Source organism: Pleurodeles waltl, chromosome 4_1 (genome assembly GCF_031143425.1).
Source record: "Pleurodeles waltl isolate 20211129_DDA chromosome 4_1, aPleWal1.hap1.20221129, whole genome shotgun sequence".
NCBI classification, from domain to species: Eukaryota; Metazoa; Chordata; class Amphibia; order Caudata; family Salamandridae; genus Pleurodeles; species Pleurodeles waltl.
This window is the reverse complement of record NC_090442.1, coordinates 389,637,339-389,662,888: the sequence shown is the minus strand read 5'-3', so window position 1 is coordinate 389,662,888 and position 25,550 is coordinate 389,637,339. Positions and strand designations below refer to the sequence as shown.

At 45.9% G+C, this 25,550-nt stretch overlaps 2 protein-coding genes across 4 annotated transcripts in view; one reads left to right on the top strand and one right to left on the bottom strand.

Moving 5' to 3' along the window:
* Positions 1–16,637, top strand: part of DNAI7 (dynein axonemal intermediate chain 7) — a 342,681-nt gene extending 326,044 nt beyond the window's left edge. For both annotated transcript variants that reach the window (XM_069228584.1, XM_069228583.1), the window contains one exon: positions 16,006–16,637. In XM_069228584.1, the coding sequence (XP_069084685.1) occupies positions 16,006–16,281 (276 nt within the window). In that variant the 3' untranslated portion in view covers positions 16,282–16,637. The remainder of the gene's footprint in view (positions 1–16,005) is intronic.
* The window catches only part of IRAG2 (inositol 1,4,5-triphosphate receptor associated 2), an 871,311-nt gene continuing 862,393 nt past the window's right edge, over positions 16,633–25,550 (bottom strand). For both annotated transcript variants that reach the window (XM_069228582.1, XM_069228581.1), the window contains exons 39-40: positions 25,396–25,482; positions 16,633–17,085 (exon numbers count right to left, since the gene is read on the bottom strand). In XM_069228582.1, the coding sequence (XP_069084683.1) occupies positions 16,851–17,085; positions 25,396–25,482 (322 nt within the window). In that variant the 3' untranslated portion in view covers positions 16,633–16,850. The remainder of the gene's footprint in view (positions 17,086–25,395; positions 25,483–25,550) is intronic.

Genomic DNA, 25,550 nt, shown 5'->3' with positions numbered 1-25,550 from the left:
GGATAAGAATCAGAATCCAAACATTGTGAACTCCTCCCTGTTCCACTTTAGGAGATCTCTCAAAGCTACCTGATGCTTCAACATTGCCCATTTATGTAAAATCCCCTTATTTCTTTGAGAGGTAGATGGACAAACAATGGTAGAATTTTGCTAGCCCACACTTGACGGACAATGGATAATGATCACTCAACCAAATAAATAAAATAGCAAAGTCATAGGCCTTACGTCTATGGAGTAAAGGTAAAATAATAACATCAATTAGACTGCCCCTCCCCTGACCAAAGTAAGTAGCATCCCCTAGAGGACTTGGACCTGTAAGATCAATTGCAATAAACAAAGACAGCTTGCTCAATACCAAATTAAAAGTATCTCCACCTGGTGTATGTTCAAAATGTGCAAAATCCTCTCAAGTCACAGCAAATCACCCCACATATGGCATTCTTGGCAATCGGACATAGTCTGCAATTAAAATCTCCACCCCAAATTAGAACATAATCTGAGTTAAATTCACACAAGATTTCATTGAGTATATGATCAAGCAAGGCAACTATATCTGTCATGGTGGACACAAAGTTCCGATGATAGAAATTGATTACAACCAAGGTCTCCACAAAGTTTGCTTGTATTATCACAATTTGAAAATGGGGAGAATTAAGATACTTTTTTTGTGACTGTCAAACCAGCAGTAGTTGAAATCAAAGTTAATAAGCCCCCTTTATGATGACCCCGCACTGGAGGGCATGGCCGGGCTGTGGATGGAAGAGAACCCATTAATAAACCTTGGACCAGGTCTCTTGTAAACAAACACTACTCTAATTCTGAATAATGTCATGCCATTCAGTGTTGTCCAATTTCCTAGAAAGCCCAGCGACATTCCAAAACAGGCACTTACAACTAGCCCTAGAGACAGGGGGGATGGGGACAAGTGCCACCAAGGTGTGCATGCCAGTGTCCACCTATAGGATGTCAGGACTGAAAGTCAACCAGTTGCAGGGAGACGTTTTAATTATCAATGTTATGCGAGCACTCAATAAACATATCCTCCTTCAGAGATAACAAGAATTAAAGGCTAAGGCCAGCTCACTACTTCCTGGGCTAAGAAGATTCAATACCTGTACAGAATTGGCTTCCAAGAGCCAATCACTTGTGTCAATGCCAGCTAGCAGCATTAATCTATTGCTAAGGGTGTGGTTACTTGTTCAACTAGCTGGAAGGAAGTTATTGGGAGCCCTGAGCTAGTTGCCTCTTATGGGAGCCTGTCGCAAATGCCTGTAAAAAATAACCTAGCTGCATTATTTTTAATGAACTGGGTTTCACCCTACCCTTGCTTGCTTGGGCCAAAATATGGCCTGCCACAGCTGGACTGCAGACAATCACAACAACAGTATATCCTACATAGGTTTTTGCTAGAGGCCCGATGCTATCCACCCTTCAAACAAATATGATTTCTGTACTTAAATCCCACTGGCAGTTAACAGAATTTTTCAGCCAAAGCATCACTTTATTCCTAAGGGACCACTGGGATTCAAATGAACTTGGTTGCAACCGTGGCACATTGGATAACATGAAAACATAAGGACATGAGGCTGGAGGAAGGTTTATAACAGGCTAAGACACCTGACTTGGAGGACCTTTCCCACCCTGGCTAAGAGAACGGGGTAGAATTAAGAACCTTTTTTTCTTCTTCAAAGGCTTTATTTATCTTAAGGCAGTAGACAGATTATTGCATCTTTACCTCATAATTCATAATATAAGTGAATCAAATCTCAGTACATGTACCACCACCCAAGAGATCTTAAACAAAACACAAACATTAAAAACATTACTAGCGAATGGCATAGAATCATATCCTTGAGCATTAAATCTCCCCGTCCTTCCAATTAGCCAAAGTTTTTGGAGATTGCAGTAAAATTATCCTATCTTTACATCATAATTCCTAAAATCCCAGTTTGTCCAAATCTTATTAAATCGTTGTCTGGCTCCGACCCTCTTTGCATATAGACTTTCATGTCCCACAACCCTCACAATTTTTAAACTCCATTGAGCTATTGTGGGTATCACCCTTGATTTCCAAATAGCCGGAATTAAAGACTTTGCTATCAAGGTGGCTATAAAGCAGCGCTGAACAAGTGCAGTTGGAAGCTTATTGCCGTGAATAGAATGCCAAAAAGAGCCCCATATGGATCAGGGACAATTACCTGGCCTGACCAGGCCCCCCATCTCATTGAAGACGTTGACTCAAAACCTGTGCAGTTCTGGGCATAAGAAGAGCCTATGGGGCAATCACCAGATTCCAACCACACCTTAAAAAAAAAAACATTGGCATCTTCAAACCTGGGCTTAATTTGTGCCGGCGTATAATATAACATCCACTTACCATAAAAAGCCATGCGTTTAACGTTTGCAGCACAAATTGCTTTCTCTGTAATAGAACTTCCACTGTGCTCTATTTACAACCCTGTAAATAATACTCTTTATTTTATTCAGATGATCCAGAACATTGTTCTCCCCTAGGTCTATAGCTAAGACTCTGTTCCAGTTTCCTATACCGGATAAACGAGAAATTAAAAAAAGGCTCAAGATATTTTTTGAGCTGCTTCGGAAACTTCTGCCAGACAACCTTCACACAAGTGCTGTATCTGAATAAAACTAAAATACAGACTTGCGGGAACTGCATTTTTTTCTTGAATAAGCTCTTGCCAAGTAAGACTATTATTACGGCAGAAGTCCCCCAGCCGTAAATAACCATACGTTCCCCATCTGTTGACCATAGCGCAGCTCAGGTTCAGACCCAAGCTTGGGCAATGCTTGAGTTTTACCTCTGGGTGGAAATATGGCACCTTAAATCTTTGCCAACTATTGTTAAATCGTTTTACTATCATTTGAGGTGACTTGTATCGAGTCCTCCTTGGAAGTCTGTGGATCCGTCCAAATGAAACTGGTTCCACCCCAGCGGTTTTCAACATTTCGTTTAAATAAAAATTACTATCGCCGGATATTTTTCTCGAAGATAAGGTTAACCAGCTTAGGAGAGCTGCATCGCAGTAGTTTTTGAAACATGGCAAAGATAATCTGCCCTCTTCCTGAATGACCTGCAGAATCGAATGCTTAACTCGAGGACGCTTCTTTTGCCAGATAAATGTACATATCAGTTACGACTGTTTTAAAAAAAAAAAAAAAAAAAAAAAAAAGGAGTTTAGGACCTTAATCATGATATTGGCAAAGGCGAATAGAAAAAGTGTCAGAAGATTCATCTTTATTAAGGAGGCACATCCAGTGATTGTCAACAGACGACTGTCCCATCGCTGAAGCAACCCCCGTGATTTTTCTGTTAAGGATTTATAATTAAGATTATAAAGATCAGCATAGTCTGATTTAACCCTAACCCCCAAATACCTAATGGAATGCCTGGCTTGAAAAAACGCACACATAACTGTGGGGGGGATTTCAGCTGAACAACTGAACAACAAAACTTTGGACTTAGCCTGATTGATTTTTGAAACCACCTAAAACTATAAATTCTGCAATTTTATCTAAGGCATATTGAATATTTCCCTTATCCACTGCCAAATAGAGTACGATATCTGCATAGCTCTTAAGCTTGGAGGCAGCTATTGAAGGGGGACGACTAGATTGATCCTGGCGTATAGCACAAGCCAAGGGCTTTATAAACAGCTCAAATAAAACTGGGGACATTCGGCATCCTTGCCGAGTCCCACGCTTGACTACTAGTTTCTCTGCCAAAAAGTTGTTCATAAATATGGAAGCTTTGGCCCCATAATACAGTTCGCTTAACAAGCTAACAAACTTATCTGGAAATGCAAATGTGAGCATTATAACAAGGAGGACTTCCCATGTGACCAAAGCGAATGCCTTCTCTGCATCAAGCATTACAGTGCCAGCTCTCACCTTCTGACTGGAAAAAAAAGTTAATCGCTTGAACTAAATAATTTGTATTTGATGCCATTAGCCTCCCGGATATAAACCCGTTCAAATCCCAGTGTCTGACTGATGATGCTACAGAGGCGATCCCAATTGCAATATTTTTGCAAAAAGTTTGTAGTCGCTATTTAAAAGGCTTATGGGGCAATATGAATTCGGATTGTCTGGAATGGAGCTAGTTGCTGTGCAAAAACCTTGTACCTTGTAACAAGCTCAGCATATTCCCTGGCCTTCTCCTGTCTCCGAGATGCCCAAAAAAAAAAAAGAAATTGCCAGCCCTCTGAAAAAGGCTTTCCAAACTGAAAAATCAGAAGCCGAGTCTATATTAATTCTCAGAAATTTCTCCAGAACTCCTTTAATCTGCATGACCCAGCTGTCTTCCATAAGAAGTACTTTATTAAAACACCATCTTGCTTGTGGTATGGGTGCAGCTGCCAACAGTACTGTGAGGCTGGCCAAAGTGTGGTCTGAGAATGCATTGTTCTGGATTGCAGGATCCCCCCTTCAAACAGTGTGAGATTAAAAAGAAATCTGAAAGCAACGCTGTGCCATGACGTTTTGGGTGACATGTATATTGAGATAGAGCCATTTTGCGCACACCATGGTTCTATAATGGCAAAATCGCGCATACAACCTTGTAGCGCACAAATGGATTTAGGTTTGTTCTGATGCTTGTTCAAATGTGGAGTTATCAAGCCACAGATCCTGAACTAAATTGAAGTCTCCTATTATTATATTAATATGTGTTCCTATGTGAATTAACATGGGAAACACAACTTTTTTCACCCCCTGCTTGACAGATCACCCTGAAACTTCCCATGCGCAACAAGAATTACTGGCACACTTTTTGGGAAAGTTTTGTGACGATTGGTCAAATGGTGCCAAAGATCTAGGCAAACCAAAAAAAAAAAAAAACTTTTTCTGTGGAAACATGGTCCTAAGGTGTTTTTATTTTTTATTGCATAAAAGTACAAGTGTAAGGAAATGCCTCCTTGGCATGGTTACCCCTTGACTTTTTGCCTTTGCTGATGCCAAGTTATGATTTGAAAGTGTGCTGCTGAGGCCTGCTAACCAGGCCCCAGCACCAGTGTTCTTTCCCTAAACTGTACCTTTGTCTCCACAATTGGCACACCCTGGTATCCAGGTAAGTCCCTTGTAACTGGTAACCCTGGTACCAAGGGCCCTGATGCCAGGGAAGGTCTCTAAGGGCTGCAGCATGTCTTATGCCACCCTGGGGACCCCTACTCAGCACATGCACACTGCTTGCCAGCTTGTATGTGCTGGTGGGGAGAAAATGAAAAATTGTCGACATGGCACTCCCCTCAGGGTGCCATGCCAACCTCACACTGCCTATGGCATAGATAAGTCACCCCTCTAGTGGGCCTTACAGCCCTAAGGCAGGGTGCACTATACCACAGGTGAGGGCATAGGTGCATAAGCACTATGCCCCTACAGTGTCTAAGCCAAACCTTAGACATTGTAAGTGCAGGGTAGCCATAAGAGTATATGGTCTGAGAGTCTGTCATACACGAACTCCACAGCACCATATTGCCTACACTGAAAACTGGGAAGTTTGGTATCAAACTTCTCAGCACAATAAATGCACACTGATGCCAGTGTACATTTTATTGTGAAATGCACCCAGAGGGCATTTTAGAGATGCCCCCTGAAAACATACCCGACTGCCAGGGTGGGCTGACTAGTTTTACCAGCCTGCCACACACCAGACATGTTGCTGGCCACATGGGGAGAGTGCCTTTGTCACTCTGTGGCTAGTAACAAAGCCTGTACTGGGTGGAGGTGCTTCTCACCTCCCCTGCAGGAACTGTAACACCTGGCGGTGAGCCTCAAAGGCTCACCCCCTTTGTTACAGCGCCACAGGGCATCCCAGCTAGTGGAGATGCCCGCCCCCTCCAGCCACTGCCCCACTTTTGGCGGCAAGGCCGGAGGAGATAATGAGAAAAACAAGGAGGAGTCACTGGCCGGTCAGGACAACCCCTAAGGTGTCCTGAGCTGAGGTGACTCTGACTTTTAGAAATCCTCCTTCTTGCAGATGGAGGATTCCCCCAATAGGATTAGGGATGTGCCCCCCTCCCCTCAGGCAGTAGGCACAAAGAGGGTGTAGCCACCCTCAGGGCTAGTAGCCATTGGCTACTAACCCCCCAGACCTAAAACCCCCCTAAATTGAGTATTTAGGGGCCCCCAGAACTGAGGAAGATAGATTCCTGCAACCTGAAGACGAAGAAGGACTGCTGACCTGAAGCCCTGCAGAGAAGACAGAGACACCAACTGCTTTGGCCCCAGCCCTACCGGCCTGTCTCCCCACTTCGAGAAAAACTGCAACAGCGACGCGTCCCCCAAGGTCCAGCGACCTCTGAAGCCTGCATCTAAAAGGACCAAGAACTCCCGAGGACAACGGCCCTGTTCCACAAAGACTGAAACTTGCAACAAAGAAACAACTTTTAACGGACTCCACGTTTCCCTCCGGAAGCGTGAGACTTTCCACGCTGCACCCGACGCCCCCGGCTCGACCTGTGGAGAAACACTACAGGGAGGACTCCCCGGCGACTGCGAGCTTGTCAGTAGCCAGAGTTGACTCCCCTGAGCCCCCACAGCGACGCCTGCAGAGGGAATCCAGAGGCTCCCCCTGACCGCGACTGCCTGCTTCAAAGAACCCGATGCCTGGTAAAGACACTGCACCGGCAGCCCCCAGGACCGGAAGGATCCGACCTCCAGTGCAGAAGCGACCTCAGTGGCCCTCTCCCTTGCCCAGGTGGTGGCTACCCCGAGGAGCCCCCACATTGCCTGCCTGGTCTCCCATTGAAACCTATTGCGAACCTGACGCCTGTTTGCACACTGCACCCAGCAGCCCCGTGCCGCTGAGGGTGTACTTTCTGTGCTGACTTGTGTCCCCCCCCGGTGCCCTACAAAACCCTCCTGGTCTGCCCCCCGAGGTCACGGTTACTTACCTGCTGGCAGACTGGAACAGGGGCACCCCCTTCTCCATTGAAGCCTATGCGTTTTGGGCACCACTTTGACCGCTGCACCTGACCGGCCCTGAGCCGCTGGTGTGGTAACTTTGGGGTTGCCCTGAACCCCCAACGGTGGGCTACCTTGGACCCAACTTTGAACCCTGTAGGTGTTTTACTTACCTGCAAAAATAACCAAAACTTACCTCCCACAGGAACTGTTGAAAATTGCACTGTCTAGTTTTAAAATAGCTTATTGCCATTTTTGCTACAACTGTACATGATATGGTGTTGATTCAAAGTTCCTAAGATACCTGAGTGAAATACCTTTCATTTGAAGTATTACTTGTAAATCTTGAACCTGTGGTTCTTAAAATAAACTAAGAAAATATATTTTTCTATATAAAAACCTATTGGCCTGGAATTGTCTTTGAGTGTGTGTGTGTTCCTCATTTATTGCCTGTGTGTGTAAAACAAATGCTTAACACTACCCTCTGATAAGCCTACTGCTCAACCACACTACCACAAAATAGAGCATTAGAATTATCTCTTTATGCCACTATCTTACCTCTAAGGGGAACCCCTTCGGTAACGAAATATCTGGTAGAGACATATTCTAGTTGCAGATTCCTTACCTTAGAATTTTCCCCTATGCGTCAGACTGGATCTGGAGATTTTTCTTCGAGCAATACTCTTGCGCGTCGGTAGGTGACATCAGTTTCTTTTCACGACTTTCCACGCCAGAGCGCAGAGCCGCTAAGAACACTGAGATTGGTGCGCCAGAGCTAAGAACCTGAAAGGGGGAATCCCCGTCCCTAGAAATCAGTTTGCAAGCGAGGGGGATGGGTGGGCGGTAAGGAATCTGCAACTAGAATATGTCTCTACCAGATATTTCATTACCGAAGGTAAGTAACTTATACATCTGATAGAGACTTCTAGTTGCAGATTCCTTACCTTAGAATAAATACCCAAGCAATGCAATCCTCGGTGGTGGGCTGCGAACCAAGATCATACTAGAAAGTCCTGCAGGACCGAACAACTATCCAGGCAGTAATGCATAGCAAACGTGTGCAGGGATGCCCATGTAGCTGCCTGACAGATATCCAGGACAGAAACTCTGCGTGCTAACGCAGTGAAAGCAGCAGTTGCTCTCGTGGAATGAGCCCGCAAGCCTTCAGGAGTTTGCTTCTTAGCCAAAGCATAGCACATTTTGATGCAAAGAAGCACCCATTGAGAGATGGTACGCTTTTGCACCGCCTTCCATTTTTTCACACCCACATAGCCAACGAAGAGTTGATCATCCACCCGGAAATTTTTAGTACGATTGAGGTAGAACGCCAACGCTCTTTTTGGGTCCAGGCGGTGGAGTCTCTCCTACTCATGGGAAGGATGTGGGGGTGCGTAGAAGGTAGGCAAAGTGATAGAGTGGCCTACATGAAATGGTGTAACCACCTTAGGAAGGAAGGAAGCTCTAGTGCATAACACTACTTTGTCAGGATCTACAGACAAGTATGGAGGTTTTGAGGAAAGGGCTTGAAGCTCACTCACTCTGCGAGCAGAGGTGATAGCGACCATAACAGCAGTTTTGAATGTGAGGAGCCGCAAGGGACAATTATGCATTGGCTCAAAGGGGGTACACATCAAATAAGTAAGTACAAGATTAAGGTCCCACTGAGGCATGATAAATGGAGTGGGAGCCCTTTTAAGAACCTACTCACAATAGGAGATTTAAAGAGTGAGGGCTGATCAGGTAGCCTAAGAAAGGTGGAAATGGCAGATAAATACCCTTTAAGGGTGCCCAAAGCAGAGCCCTGCCGGGCCAAAGAAAGAATGAACAGAAGAACCTCTGACAGAGGGGCAGAAAGGGATTCAATAGATTTGTTGGTACACCATGCCACAAATTTATTCCAACGACAGGCGTATACAGTTTTAGTAGATGGACGCCTGGTTGCCAAGATAACATTGCAGACTTCGGGTGGAAGGGCAAAAGCCATCAACTGTTGCCGCTCAATCTCCACGCATGAAGCCGGGGGTTGGACAGGTCCGGGTGCAGAACCGTCACCTGTTGCTGCGACAGAAGATCCGCCAGAAGAGGCAGTCTGAGTGGAGTATCGATGGACATGCTCAATAGCTCTGGATACCACACTCTTCGAGCCCAGTCCGGAGCCACCAAGATGACTTGGGCCTGGTTGTTCTTGGTTTTCTTGAGAAAACTGGGAAGAAGAGGGATAGGCGGGAAGGCGTAAAGGAGGCCTGAATTCCCCTCGAGACGAAAAGCATCTCCGAGCGAATGCCGCCTTGGAAACTCCAATGCACCGAACAGCTGACATTGCGCATTCTCTGGGGAGGTGAACAGATCTAACCAAGGCTCTCCTCACTGCAGAAAGAGACCTTGTGCCACCTCCGGATGGATACACCATTTGTGATCGGCTGTGCATCGACGGCTGTATTAGTCTGCCCTGGCGTTGAGGGAACCCACCAGATGTTGAACCATCAGGGTAAAGCCCTGATGTTCCAGCCATGTCCAGAGATGTAGTGCCTCCTGACAAAGGGTCCAGGACACAACTCTGCCCTGTTTGTTGGAGTACCATATGGCAGTAGTATTGTCCGTGAACACCTGCACCACTTTCCCTTTTAGAGAGGGAAGGAATGCTTTCAACGGAAGCCTGATCGCCTGGAACTCTAGCAGATTTAAATGGATCCCCGATTCCGCCGTAGACCAGAGGCCTCTGATCTCAGCCTCTCCCATGTGGCCCCCCCCCAACCCAGAAGTGACGCATCTGTCACAATAGAGTGACCAGGTTGTTGAAGGGAGAGGGAGAGAGATCTGCTGTGGACCCAATTCAGATTCAAAAGCCACCACTGCAGGTCTTTCGCAGTCCCTTCCGAGATCTGGACCATGTCGGAGCGATTCCCCTGATGCTGCGCCCACTGGAACTTCAGGTCCCACTGCAGAGCCCGCACATGCCATCTGGCATGTGTCACTAGCAAGATGCAGGAGGCCATGAGGCCCAGCAGCCTCAGAGTCAGTCTCACCGAAACCCAAGACCGAGGCTGAAAGATTGAAATCATAGCCTGAATGTCTTGGACTTGCTTTTCGGGAGAATAAGCCAGAAACTGCACTGTTTCCAGAACTGCTCCGATGAAAGGGAGCGTCTGAGAGGGAGTCAGGTGTGACTTCAGCACGTTTATAGTGAACCCCAGCATGTGCAGGAGGTTCGCCGTAGTCTGAAGGTGGGAGACGACTGTCTGGGGCAAGTTTGCCTTCAACAGCCAGTCATTGAGGTAGGGGAAGACAGACCCCTAACCTGCGCAGATGAGCTGCAACCACCGCCATTACTTTCGTGAACACCCAAGGGGCGATGGTAAGGCCGAAGGGGAGCCCAGTAAACTGAAAGTAGTTGTGACCTACCACAAATCGTAGGTTGGGGATGTGGAAATAAGCGATCTGCAAGTCCAACGCTACCATCCAGTCTCCTGGGTCTAGGGCAGACAGAACCTGAGCCAGGGTGAGCATTTTGAATTTCTCCTTCTTGAGGAAGTAGTTCAGGTCCCGAAGGTCTAGGATAGGACGTAAGCCTTTGTCCTTCTTTGGTATCAGAAAGTAGCAGGAATACCAACCACAACCTACTTCTGGCACAGGGACTTTTTCTATAGCTCCCTTGGCCAAGAGAGATGCGACTTCCTGGCGGAGAAGCGCCAAATGATCCTCCAGAAGATGATGGTGGCATGTGTGGTGGAGCAAATTCGAAAGGGAGGGAGTAACCCTTCCGAATGATCTGCAAAACGCACCCGTCCGTGGTGATATGTTCCCAGTGAGGCAGGTGATGGCGGATCATACCACCAACTGGGCGGGAGTGAGGGTACGGACTAGGAGGGTTTGGAGGCTGCAGCGGGGGCAGAGGTGGACTGGACAGACCTCTGGTTCCCTGTCCCATGGCCACGTGGGATTCCGCATCCTCGGCCACGCATAGGCTGGCCATCATGTGTGGAATGGTGGCTGGGTGGAGGACGCGACAGGGCTCCCATTCCGTGTCCACGAAAGGGATGAAAAGCAGACTGTGGTGGGCAAGTGGCCGAGGAAAGACCAAGGGACCGAGCCGTAGCCCGGGAATCCTTGAATCTCTCCAAGGCTGAGTCCGCTTTGTCTCCGAAGAGATGGATGCCATCAAAGGGCATGTACATGAGGGACTGTTGGACATCCCCCGAGAAACCAGAAGTGCGTAACCAGGCGTGGCACCGTAAGGCCACTGTCATTGTAACTGATCTGATGGATTAAACCCAGATCTGTGACTGGGGGTGAATGTTCGATTTGTTCTACATTCCGTCCATCAACTGTTCTTTTTGCGCTTGTCGCCCCCAAGTGGGAAGGGTATGCCCAGACGTGGGTCCCGTGCTCACTATGCCACCAGATTCAAGCTAGCCTGGCTGAAGAAGGGTGATACCCCGAAACCGGTCCCAGGATGCTTGTTTCTGGTCCAGGGAGGACCTGGTCTGGCAGTTCGGGCTGGACTGTTCCCTTGGGGAGCAGGGTCAAGACTAATTTGCATATGACTGGGTCCAAACTGGAATGGCATGGTGAGCAAAAAAACTGATGGATTAAACCCAGATCTGTGACTGGGTGTGAATGTTTGATTTGTTCTACATTCCGTCCATCAACTGTTCTTTTTGCGATTGTAACTGATCTGCCCAGAGAGTCGGTCGTATCCAACGGATTGTGAACTTCGCTGCGTCTCTCCCATCGTTCACTGCTTGGGAGACGATAGCACGGGCCTTCTCTGCGGCAGGAATTGCGCAACTGTATCCCACAGGGATTGGGTATAACAGCCCAAAAGGCATGCGGTGTTCACAGACCACAGCGCTAGACTGGAGGAAGAAAACAATTTCTTGCCTAACTGTTCCAGCGAACGCACCTGAAGAAGAGGAAGCCTGGATAACAAGACTCTCAGGTGTGGGCTGTTGGGACAGGAATTTTGGGTCGTTCGGAGCGGGCCGATGGTGGTGAGCGATAGTCCTGTTCACAGGAGTCCCTGTGAAGTTTGGACCATGTACCCAAAAGACCATGGGTGAGGGCCTCATTGAATGGTAAAAGGGTTTCTGAAGTAGAAGTCCCAGACTGAAGCACCTCCGTCAGGAGATTAGACCTGACTTCTACAGTAGGTAGCTCAAGGCCGAGGACCTCAGCTGCCCTACTGACCACCATACCATAAGTTGCTCCCTCCACCGTAGCCACAGTAGGAGGAGACAGCATACCAGCGTCAGGAGAAGTATCCAGACCACTGGCTTCGCCCAAATCCTGTGCCCAGTCCATAGTAGAGTCATCCTGGTATTCATAAGGGTCCAGGGACCCCTCCAATTCCTCCCCATATTCGTACCCATAGGAAAAAGGGTCCGAATCTGACCTGCGGTGAATAGGCCCCACTGAAGCCGAAGTCGCCCGACACCGCTCCGACTCAGAGTCGTCAGGGATAAGAATTGGGTCGATGTCGATAGTAGGCGCTGTGAGTGTCGATAATCGACCTGGCGCCGGGGAAGGTCTTGAAGGTGCGACCGGCACGGATCCGGAGGTGACCTCAGTGGCCAGGGCCGAAGCCGCCGGTGTGGAACCCGAAGGCCCCCCAGCTGAACCCCTTGGGCCCGAAGGCGCCGTATCGGGGTGAGCCCGCCCAAAGATGAGGCGCATGGCCTCCTAAAACTCTTTCAGTTGGGCAGGGGTCGCTCTGGCTCTGGGAAATTAGAGGAAGCGTGGAGTTGACCCTGACTCAGAGGACAGAGGCCAGAGGCCTAGTGCGTGGACGCTCGTTCCGCGTCACGCCGGCCAAGCGACGGGGCAAAGTCGGAGAGCGACGGGACTTCAACTACTTCTTTTTACCTTGACCCGAGGATTTCAAAGAAGACGAGTGGTGATGACTCCGCGACCGATCTCAAGACCTTCCTCTCGAGCGAGACTGGGACCTATGCGGAGTTGAGTGCCGGGCCGCCATTAGCTTTAGGGACCGCTCCTTCAAAGCCTTCGGATGCATGGCCCGACACTCGGAGCACAACTTTGGGTTGTGGTCGCGCTCGAGGCACCACAGACAAAGGGGATGAGGACCTGTCACTGACATTGTCCGATGGCTGTCCTCACAAGGCTTGAACCTGGTCTTCGGGGACATCTCAATGCACCAAAGTCGTACACAAAAAACTTCGACAAAGCAGTCTAATTCGGCCAAAAAATAGCCTGGGGTAGCTCTTCTCCGGATCAGCACGTGGCATGGAAAAAAAAGAACTGACGTCACTGCGCGAGGGCGGCGTCTATGTACTATTCCCGACGTCATCACAGCGGCCACGACGACTACGACACCTGCAGAGTCGACTGACACCACCTACCGACATGCAAGGGTATTGCTCGAAGAAAAATCTCCGGATCCAGTCTGATGCCTGGGGGAAATTTCTAAGGTAAGGAATCTGCAACTAGAAGTCTCTATCAGGTTGTAGTTGTATAAAACATACAATTTTCACAGGGAACCTTCAAATATTTATTTCAGCATTACAATGATAGCTACCAAACCACTCTGTAAAACTTTAACACTAATTATGCAGCTCATGCTCTATTGGTAGTGTAGTATAGAAACAACATTGTTGTGAAAGCTGGAACTCATGCAGCAAATTATGTGGCAAGAGTAGTAGACCATTAATAATGGCATATATGTTGCAGCCACAGAATCACATAATCTGTCTCTGTCTATTACCACTGGCTATTGTTTTATCAACAATTTATTCATAAAAGGTAATCCTAAATATTCTATTGCTATCCGTGGCCAATGATAGATGCAATTTACAAACCTTCAGCCTTGTGCTTTATGATGTCACCTGAACCCCTCAACGGCAATACTGGAGTAAATTATATATATATTTTTTACATTATATATATATTTTTTTACACTGGTGGCACTAGCACCAGTGTAGTTATCAATAGGCCAGACTTACCATAGGAAAGACATTTTTTGATTCTTTCAGAAACAAAAAAGGTAATCTACTTTGGCTCCTTAATGGAACGCTTTGCACCGATTTAATTCCCATAGGAAAGTTTGCTCTTGATACAGAAAACCAAAGAATATTACTATAACAAATTTGGCACAATGTTGGAACTTTACTCAGAAAGCATTGTTTTTGCGATTTAGTGTAAATCCTGTCAGCCATTTTCGAGAAATTAACATTTAAAGAGAAGCTCATGAAGGAGTTAAACTTTTACTCCTGATAGCCATTTTGGTAGAATGGCTCCAGAGAAGGATCGACTACCAAAATGATCTGAATGGCTGGCGACAACTTTGGAGAACATTTTCTCTGGCCAGGCCCTGTGGCTAGCCTCCCATTGCAAATAGCCAAAGTTAGGCACTGAAATAAGATAAGAACTAATGTTTAAAAATGAGCGAAAATTGCCGATTACAGTTTAGTGAATTAACTATAGCTTAAGCCCCAGTTATGCACTGCTTATGACCTCACACATTATGTCACTCATGATATATTCAATTACATCATTGATGATGTGACTGAAGATATCTCAAGCAACATCCATGATGATGTTATCCATGTTACTGCTATTCACATTGCTCCATAAACCTTGCACCATTTAAAAAACAAAATTTGTTAATAAAGGAGTTGTCATATATGGCATATAGTTACCGTGTGAACTTGTGGGGTGTGTAGACTTGAAATAATTTAAAGCCTAGAGGCAAGTGTGGCTGTGCATAGTGAAAGTTATATGGGACAAGGTTAACTAACCGGTAAAGTTTAGGGTGCAAGTATTATTTCTTTTTTTAAAAGAAAAGGCAAGTGCACAAGATGTGGTTTCCCCCAAAGGATGATTCAAAATTGGTTTTGGCTTGAAGCCAAAGCCTGCTTAAATAACCTTTGTTCACAATTGATCAACCATCTGAATAGTTGCTATACTGTGCTATATACAAATTCGATATAAAGCTACATTTTTTAATGTGTTAATGTTTATTTTTAGAGCTTCACTGGAGCTTGTGACATTGCAGATTGTTAAATAATGTAGAATGTGGTGTTGCCCCCTTAAATATGGTTAAACTCTCAGTCTGGTTATAAGCATGGCTCTAATGTTGTATGCCATTGTGCTCATCTCAATGTTTGTAGGTTATTTTACCCAACTAGACTTATCCATATGGCCTGGCAGAAGGTGACTTAACAACTGGAAATGCATACCCGTCAGGCTCTTGACTTGGCATTACGGGTCACAAAGTCTTTAAGCGGGTGATCCTGCTAAGGTTAATAGAAACTAAACACTTTTTTAGAGGTTGTTCAATGTTAAAAGTGGGTAACCCCATTACAGTCTATGAAGGCATTTTGTTTGTTAGGTAAGTGAATATCAGTAAAAAGAGGGTAACATCCACCAAATGTGGATGAGTTGACAGATACGCTATGTATCCTACATGTAGCCAAGTGTAATGTCCTTGATAAACAATTGGGCATGTGTACCTTGTTGAATTACTTCCATTCCACAAAGCCTGTAGTACAATCTCACAATCATTAGGTGATGTCAACAGAGATGTAATTTATCATGTCATGAGTGAGGTAATACGCGAGGTCTTAAGCAGCGCATTACGGGGATGCATTTTATAGTTAGTTCACTAAAGTCTAACTGGCAGGTTTCGGTGCATTTTAAGGTTTTAAACATTAGTTCTTATCTTAGTTCAACACCTATCTATAAGATGGATTTAACCTTAGTTTTTTCACTGATCATTCCCAGAAATAAGATGTGTCTAATTATAGACTATTTTGGGCATGGACAGTAAACTAAAACCTAAATATATAGCACGACCAAGATAATGTAGGGCTCAATGTGCACTCAGCTTTGCTGGCACAAGGTGTACCCGGGGACATACACAAGCAGGATTGATGTCATGCAGGGTGTGAAAAGCTTCCATAGAGCAGCAATGTAATCAAATATGCGTCTTGTTCCAAGAACTTGAACATTGTAAAAGTCCACCAAAGTTTGGAAGAGGAGGGTGGTAGCTGGTGGAGTCAGAGTTTTGTGAGGAATGGTATACACCTTTGTTGTTCTTTAATATTTGTTTGGGTTTCTCTATTTTAGGTTGCAGAAAGTCTGAAAACTGAACAAATTAAAGATGAAGACTGGTCTCTTTACCTGCTAAGCCCACAGAGGGCATGCAGACTTCAGATGACTGAATCTAGCGAGGAATTTGCCGATGACCTTTATGAGGACAGTGAATTGCACTCCACACTTTTCCACATGATTAAATGTTATGCCAGTGATGCAGCAATAGAGAGAATTAAAAACTCTCATTATCTGTTTGTGGACTGTGTGTACCAACTGCTCAACTATACAAGAGTATTAACATATTCGTAAATAATTTGTCATATAAATAACTTTATTAAACATTCTTAGAAAAAAACATTAAATTAGATTTTGAAGCATTAAATATTGTCAACTTTTCTTCACATTTCTCAACAAGAACCCGTGAAAAGTCTGCTTTAGACTTGGTGCCATTTCAAATAATTTGAGCACTGAATCATTATGTCATACCATATGAGTGTAAAACTAATAAGCATTGACTTTTGTGTTTTATCCATGCTGACTAAAATGGAATGTGATATCGTTTGACATGCAGAGACAATCACATGTATTGAAAGCGCTTATCCTCAACAAAAACATAAAAATTTGAAGTATGTTCAAAGATTTACATTAAAATATATTTTCTCCTATTCCATGCCTTCACCCTTTCTGTATTTTATTATCTAATAAAATGTGCAAGATTAAAATGGGATTCCGAAATCACAATCTAGATGCTGAAAGTTTTTTGCTAAATTACTTGGATGCATAAAGGTAAAAATGAATTTACAGTAGAAAAAGCAGGGGTCTTGCTGGATCCCTAGGAACACAAAGGGGGGGGGTCTGAAAGTGCAGCGCTGATCTCATCATACTGGTGGCTGGCCATTGTGCCGAAGTCCGGTGTAAGGCCACAAAAGTTGCTGAAGTGATGTCCAGGAGTCTCCAATACCAACGGGAGCTGCCTCTGCATGCCTCTGAAAGGACAGGCCTGCAAGAAAACTCATCAGTGCCGCAAGTAAGACCATGACAGTAATAGAGATCCAGAGTGTTTTATTCCCTTTGGAGAAGGAAGTCCTGAAATGAGATGTCCACGAAGACAACCTGGTGAAAAACAGAAAAATATACAGTAGGTGTCTGAGCTCTGATATGCCGGTTTGTCGAAGAAAGTTCAACCATCTATAAGAACCCTGTAGCATATTGTGCTTAACGTTATATGTTTGGTGTTATTCAAAAAAATGGAAATGAAGGTCTTTAAGGGGCAGATATACTAAGAATTTGTATCTCTGATCTGTCATTTTTGTGGCACAACCCTGACTCAAAATCATTTTTGTTGCGAGGCTTTGTGTGGTTTAGTAAATACAAAGTAAGGCAATGTATAGTGCTGACTTGCGTTGGGAAGGCTTTCCATAAGCAGAGCATAGGCATTCCCAGACTTGTGAACCTGGGAATGCATCAAAATGCTACACGTTCCCCACTGAAAGAGGAAAACACTGTTAAGGATTGTTTTTGCACACAAAGGTGTCCCTTCTTGCACAAAAACAATCCTGCTTATGTATCACAGGCACCTTGCACCGTGGTGCAAGGGTGCCTGCGTTGGCACTAGGCAGCACACAGTGCACCAGCGCAACAGACATGCGGCATATCTTAGTTGATATAGCCGGCCTGCTCCCTCCCCTTCATGCACTGCAGAGCAGAAAGTGGCCCGGCTGCGTTGTGTGAAATCTAAGTAAATCTGCCCTTAGTTGTCATTAAGCTATCTTATGAGCCTGACTTACCCAATCTAGTGTACTTCTAAACTTGGACTCTTCTTCATGAACCATCTCAGTCTCAAGTTTGGGGAGTCAGAAAACTCCAGAGTATTTGAGTAAAGTCACAGGAACTTAAAAATCATCTGTGTACCTAGCATTGCATATGTCCTGTTATCTTGGTTCCTCAAAAACACCTTCCAACTTACTTGTACTAAGAAAAGAGGATTTTTTTTTTAATGTCTCATCCACAAAATTAAGATACACACCTGGAATGACTCCCAGTTTAATTTCTTTTTACACATTTGAAAGGTAGAACTGCAATCGATAACCTCTAAAATTCTATGCTATAAAACAGCCTAACTCTGCTTCTATTTTACCGTCAGAATCTATGATTGACTAAATGCAAATAAATGAGGCTAGGTGGAAAAAACAAGAAGCAATGGTTTTCTGCAGTGCACATTGAAAATAAGATACAATTCCTTAGAAGGCTGGCTGCTGTGTCTTTGTAAATGTACATGTTGTTAGGTATGTCAGGATTGAAAAGTATGCAGAGATAAATCTAATCCATGACTGTTGGAAAGTGCCCCTTTTGGCATGGTTACCCCCCCACACTTTTTGCCTGGTATCTGTAGGAAAGTACCATCTTGCCTGGCATGTACCCCCATTTTTACTGTATGTATGTTTGTTTTTGCCTGCGTCACTGGGATCCTGCTAGCTAGGACCCCAATGCTCAAAGTGTGCCCTGTATGTGTTCCCTGTGTGGTGCCGAACTGTATCACTGAGGCTCTGCTAACCAGAACCTCAGTGTTTATGCTCTCTCTGCTTTTAAAATTGTCGCTGCAGGCTAGTGATAAATTTTTCCAATTCTGATTGGTACACTGGAACACCCTTATAATTCCCTAGTATATGGTACCTAGGTACCCAGGGTATTGGGGTTTCAGGAGATCCCTATTGGCTGCAGTATTTCTTTTGGAGCTCAGACAATTCTTACACAGGAATGCCACTGCAGCCTGAGTGAAATAACGTCCACGTTATTTCACAGCCATTTTACACTGCAATTAAGTAACTTATAAGTCACCTATATGTCTAACCTTCGCTTAGTGAAGGTTAGGTGCAAAGTTACTTAGTGTGAGGGCACCCTGGCACTAGCCAAGGTGCCCCCACATTGTTCAGGGCAATTTCCCTGGACTTTATAAGTGCGGGGACACCATTACACGCGTGAACTACATATAGGTCAATACCTATATGTAGCGTCACCATGGTAACTCCGAACATGGCCATGTAACATGTCTAGGATCATGGAATTCTGGTATTGGGGGGGACAATTCCATCCATCACCGGGGCTCCAGCATAGAGCCTGGGTACTGCCAAACTAACTTACCGGGGTTTTCTCTGCAACTACCGCTGCTGCCAACCCTTAGACAGGTTTCTGCCCCCCTGGGGCCTGGGCAGCCCAGTCCCAGGAAGGCAGAACAAAGGATTTCCTCAGAGAGGGTGTTACACCCTCTCCCTTTGGAAATAGGTGCGAAGGGCCTGAGAGGAGTAGCCTTTCCTGGCCTCTGGAAATGCTTTGAAGGACAGAGATGGTGCCCTCCTTGCATAAGCCTGTCTACACCGGTTCAGGGATCGCCCCAGCCCTGCTCTGGCACGAAACTGGACAAAGGCAAGGGGAGTGACCACTCCCCTGACCAGCACCTGCCAGGGGAGGTGCCCAGAGCTCCTCCAGGGTGTCCCAGACCTCTGCCATCCTGGATGCAGAGGTGAGGGCACAATGGACACCTTTGAGTGGCCAGTGCCAGCAGGTGACGTCAGAGACCCCTCCTGATAGATGCTTACCTTTCTCTGTAGCCAATCCTCCTCTGAGGGCTATTTAGGGTCTCTCCTGTGGGTTTCTCACCAGATAACAAATGCAAGAGCTAACCAGAGTTCCTCTGCACTTCCCTCTTCGACTTCTGCCAAGGATCGACCGCTGACTGCTCCAGGACGCCTGCAAAACTGCAACAAAGTAGCAAGAAGACTACCAGCAACATTGTAGAGCCTCATCCTGCCGGCTTTCTCAACTGTTTCCTGGTGGTGCATGCTCTGAGGGTTGTCTGCCTTCACCCTGCACTGGAAGCCATGAAGAAATCTCCCGTGAGTCGACGGAATCTTCCCCCTGCCAACGCAGGCACCAAACTTCTGCACCACCGGTCCTCTGGGTCCCCTCTCATCTTGACAAGCATTGTCCCTGGAACACCAGAGCTGGATCCAAGTGTCCCCGACAGTCCAGTGGCCCTTCTGTCCAAATTTGGTGGAGGTAGGTCATTGCCTCCCCATGCCAGACAGTAATCCTGTGTACTGCGTGAACTGCAGCTGCTAGGGCTTCTGTGCACTTTTGGAAGACTTCCTTCGTGCACAGCCTAGCCCAGGTCACCAGCACTTTGTCCTGCATTGCCCAACTCGCTGAGTTGGACTCCGACTCCGTGGGACCCTCTTTTGTTGTGCTGAGTCAACCGTCGTGCTCAGATCTTCTAACGCCTGTTCAGGTGCTTCTGCGGGTGCTGCCTGCTTCTACGTGGGCTCTCTGTGTTGCTGAGTGCCCCCTCTGTCTCCTCCAAGGGGCAACCTCCTGGTCCTTCCTGGGCCCTGGCAGCACCCAAAACCTTCAACCGCGACTTTTGCAGCTAGCAAGGCTTGTTTGCGGTCTTTCTGCGTGGAAACAACTCTGCATCCTCCAGCACGCTGTGGGACATCTTCTGACCAAAGGAGTAGTTCCTGGCACCTTCCGTTGTTGCAGAATCTTCAGCTTCTTCCACCCGGAGGCAGCCCTTTTGCACCTTCATCCAGGGTTGAGTGGGCTCCTGCCCCCCCTGGACACTTGCGTGACTCTTGGACTTGGTCCCCTTCCTTTGCAGGTCCTCAGGTCCAGGAATCCGTCTTCAGTGCTTTGCAGTCAGTTGTTGTCTTTGCAGAATCACCTATCTCGACTTTTCAGGGTCTTGGGTTGGGGTATCTTGGACACCCTTAGTGTTTTCTTACACTCCCAGCGACCCTCTACACACCACACTAGGCCTGGGGTCTATTTGTGGTTCACATTCCACTTTTGGAGTATATGGTTTGTGTTGCCCCTAGGCCTATTGTCTCCTATTGCATTCTATTGTGTCCTACAGTGTTTGCACTACTTTCCTAACTGTTTACTTACCTGATTTTGGTTTGTGTGTATATTTTGTGTATATTACTTACCTCCTAAAGGAGTATATCCTCTGAGATACTTTTGGCATATTGTCACTAAAATAAAGTACCTTTATTTTTAGTAACTCTGAGTATTGTGTTTTCTTATGATATAGTGCTAAGTGGTATAGTAGGAGCTTTGCATGTCTCCTAGTTCAGCCTAAGCTGCTCTGCTATAGCTACCTCTATCAGCCTATGCTGCTAGAACACTTCTATTCTACTAATAAGGGTCAACTGGACCTGGCACAAGGTGTAAGTACCATTAGGTACCCACTATAAGCCAGGCCAACCTCCTACAATATCGAATGCTAACTTGATTGAGTGTTTGCTGGGACCTTGCTAACCAGGCCGCAACACCTGTGTTTTTTCTCTAAACTGTACCATTGCTCCCACATTTGGCTCATCTCTGGCACACAGCTATGTCCCTGTAAAAGGTACCAGTGGTATCAAGGGCCTTATGGACAGAGAGGGTCTCTAAGGGCTGCAGCGTGTATTATGCCACCCTAAGCGACCCCTCCATCACATGCACACTGCCATTGCAGACTGTTTTGGTGCAAAGAAAAAGGTAAAGTCGACCTGTCACCTATCCCTTGGTGCCATGCCTATAAACACTGCCTGTGGCATAGGTAAGTCACCCCTCTGTCAGGCCTCACAGCACCTAAGGCAGGATGCACTATACCGCAGGTGAGGTCATAGCTGCTCGAGCAATATGCCCCTACAGTGTCGAAGTCCATTCTTTGACACTGTAAGTGCAGTGAAGCCATGCTGAGTACATGGGCTGGAAGTTTGTCACTACGAACTTCACAGCTCCATGATGGCTCTACTGAATGCGAAGAAGTTTTGTATCAAACTTCTCAGCTTAATAAACTCACACTGATACCAAAGTTGGATTTATTTTAAAAAATGCACACAGAGGGCATCTTAGAGATGCTCCCTGAAACCCAACCAAGTCTCTTGTATGAGGCTGACTAGTCTCTGCCAGCCTGCCACCACCAGACAGATTTCTAACCCTGTGAGGTAAGAGTCTTTGTGCTCTCAGAGGTCAGAAACAAAGTCAGCCTAGGGTGGAGGTGCTCCACTCATCTCCCTAGCAGGAACAGCAAAACTTGGCGGTGAGCCTCAAAGGCTCCTGCCTTTTGTTATGCTGACAGTGGACACCCTAGCCAGTGGATATGCCTGCACCCAGAACAAGCTCCACTTTTTTGTGGCAGGCCAGGTGGGAAAATTAGTAACCTGAAGAGAAGTGTCCATCTCAGCTGGGACCACCCCTAGGGTGCCCACAGATGAGGTGAACCCCTCTCTTCAGTATCCTCCATATTGGCTTTGAAGAAGGTAGCCAATAGGAACAGTGGTGTGCCCCTCCCCAAAAGAAGCGGGTGCAGACACCCTAAAAGTCAGCAGCCAATGGCTACTGCCCTCTAACGTAACATCCCTAAATTTAGTATCTAGGGGTCCCCATCAGTTTCCTGGTGACCAAAAGAAAGGATCTAAGAGCTGCACCAACAGTGAAGATTCCAGATGACAACTGACTCATCCCCAGCCCTACCGGCCTGCCTGCAGCCTGAAGGTACATGCTACAAAAAGACAACTCATCCTGCAGGCCAAGCAACCTCTAAAAACCCTCAGAGGACTGCCTGCCTTCTCAATAAACCAACACCACCAGAGGACAGTGGCTCTGTCCAGATAAAAAACAACAAGGACTCCTATGCCCTCTGAAACTGAAAGTCCTGGCCACCCTGCACCGGACTCCTCCTGCCCGAGTCCAGGTGGCCCACCATCTCAGTTGAGGTCTCCCAGCGATTTGAGACCCAAATCCACCAGGGGCTGACTGCCCCACCCCACTTCACCACTCCAAACTCAAACCCCCTCCAACTCCAACCCCCTGACCAGGACACCAACGCCTATAGCCCTGACTCAAAGGATCCTCCTGACCGATACCGGCTCTGGTAAAGATTTCCCAACGACCAAAGGTACCCCTGCATTCGCAGCCCCCAGGCCTTAGGGAACCCAACCAACAGCCCTTCAACGTCCAGTGCCATTGACATCCCAACTTACCTGGACAGCCACCGGTCTGCATCCAGCTCCCTGGACCGAGCCTGCAACATCTTTGTGAAACCAATGATTTCTTCACATTGGGCACCCGACACGGTGTTTGCGCCCTGCACCCGGCCACCCCTGTGCCACTGGAGGTGCATGTTTGGTGCTGCCTTGTGCCCCCCCCATGCACTTGTGTTGGCGTCTATCCTTAGGCCGGTGTCCTGAAACTGCAGGTACTTACCTGTAAACTGCTGGTGGTGCAACTGTGGTGTCCCCATGAACCTTGCCCTGTGGACACTTAAACCCCAAACACTGAGGTAGTAAGTTGAGTACTTACCTGTAAACGATGATTGTGTTTTTCCTCTCATAGGACTGCATTGCATTCACTGATTTTGCACTGTCTACTTTTGCCATTGGAAAGTACTGCTATATGAAACGTATTTTCACTGTGGATTTCCATCAAAAGTCCTATTGATACTTGAAAGCATTACAATCTTGAAACTATATTTACCTGCAAGAAAGCTTCCTTTTGGTTCTAGATTAAAAGTAACAAAGTATCTGTTTTTATTTAAATATTGGACTGAGTTAGTCATCGAGTGTGTGCCTCATTTCTTGACTGTGCGTGTACAACAAATGTTTAGCACTACCTTCTGATAAGCCTAACTGCTCTGCTAAGCCCACACTACCACAAGAAAGAGCATTAGTATTATCTCTTTTAGCCTCTGTAAAGTCTCTGGGGATCCACTGGACTATGTAGGAAGCTGGCTCTGTATATAGGATACAAACGTAAGGTATAGTGTGCACAATGACACTGTCCTTGTTTCCCTACCCAATAGACACTGACAAGCAGGAAAAACATATTGACATGATATTCTAGGTTGGAATGCCTAACCATAAAAGAAAAGAACTGAGGACCAAAGAAGCAGTAGAGAACATCATGGTTGCTGCCCTGGTTCAGCACAGCTAAGTGCTTAATCCCAGAATCAAACAAAAAATAAATGACGATCTAATAGATAATTGCAACAAAGTACAAGTGGTGGATGGAGTGTTTGGATTAATCTCAAGCATTGCCAATAGCTCTTGGTGCATTCCAGTAGATAAAAATAGATAACAGTGTAGTGCAACTGCATCTCAACGTATTAGCAAGGCATTCTTTCTCAATGGTTGTTTAAGGAAGTTTCAATTTTTGAGAACATGGATACTACCACTGGTGTAGGGGAGTTTTTGTTTTAGTTTCTAAATTAAGTCATTCGGTGGCTTGATGCAAGAATCAATCAACTAGACAATTCTCTCATCAGAGCGAATGTAGTGCTATACATTTTGATCCTTCTTAGAAGTAAAAGCCATCTTGCCTTGTAGTACTTTAGCCTCCTTATTCTTGAGGGACTGGGATTTCAGTCTAGCCAATACAATGGTCTTTTAGAGAAGACAGTTTGCAAAGCTACTGGAGATTCTCAGTCTCGTTATACAAGGCATTGTCCTGGTCACCTTCATGGAAGGTGATCTTGGAGTCATAAAACCACCAGTTTAAGACTTTCGACAGCATTGCCTTAACTTATAAATCACTAATGGAGACCGTGTTTCTGGCAAAAAGTACCAACATCTTGATAGGGGAAAGACTAGTAGTCTCATCCCAGTGTGCTGAGGAGTCCAAATCACAAAGATTCTTTGAAAATTCTATATATGAATTATATCACACACAGGACCACGACAAAAACGTCCTCACCCATCCCCCCCCATCCTCCTGTCTTTTTTTATTCTAGCCTTTTTTTTTTTTTTTTTTTTAAGGACCATCCAACAAGTTGCTGCCAGGCCTCACACTCAACAAAAGCGATTTTTCACTACTTTATGTTCATATTTTTTTTATTTACTGATCCATCTCGGATCGGTAAATAAATAATGTCCGTGTTTTTTTTTTCTTTTGTTCAAGCTGTACAGCATAGGCATTTTGATGCTGTAGTGTGAGAACGAAACGCACTAGCAGAGGCAATAAGTCTCAAAGGTGAGACCTGTTGGCTATGCCAAAGCTCATAAGCCACGTTTCCTTATCACACGTGGATAAAGTGAAACAGAAATCACACCGGTTGTTTCTGGTACTGGGCACAGTGAAGATAAAATGGGTGCTAGCGAATGGAAAAACCTTGAGTTTTTAGCAGAATCTGTTAGCAAAAGGATACTGACTTCTTGATACAAACAACATCTAATAGAAAACCACAATGCAGCAGCTTATGTAGACAGAGCCCATGGCTAATGTCAGCTGTATTGGAAAATTAAAAAAGATTCCGCCACAGTGGTTGTGGTGGAATGTGTGCAGATTGGTTAAACAAGTGACTACATTGAGCCAAAAGGCAGAATCATCCATTCTGACGCATTACTTTCTGTTTCAGACAAATCACAACCCGCCTCCGTGACTTACACTGAAGACTGCTTTGAATTGGGTTTGTTTCCTTCCACATGACTCATGTGTGATTTCACTTCATCATGTTGTAGTGCTGTGTCTTGCCTGCAGAAAAACATGCAAATTTAAATCTTAACATTTTTAAAAATAAGTTCCTACCGCATTTGAGAAAA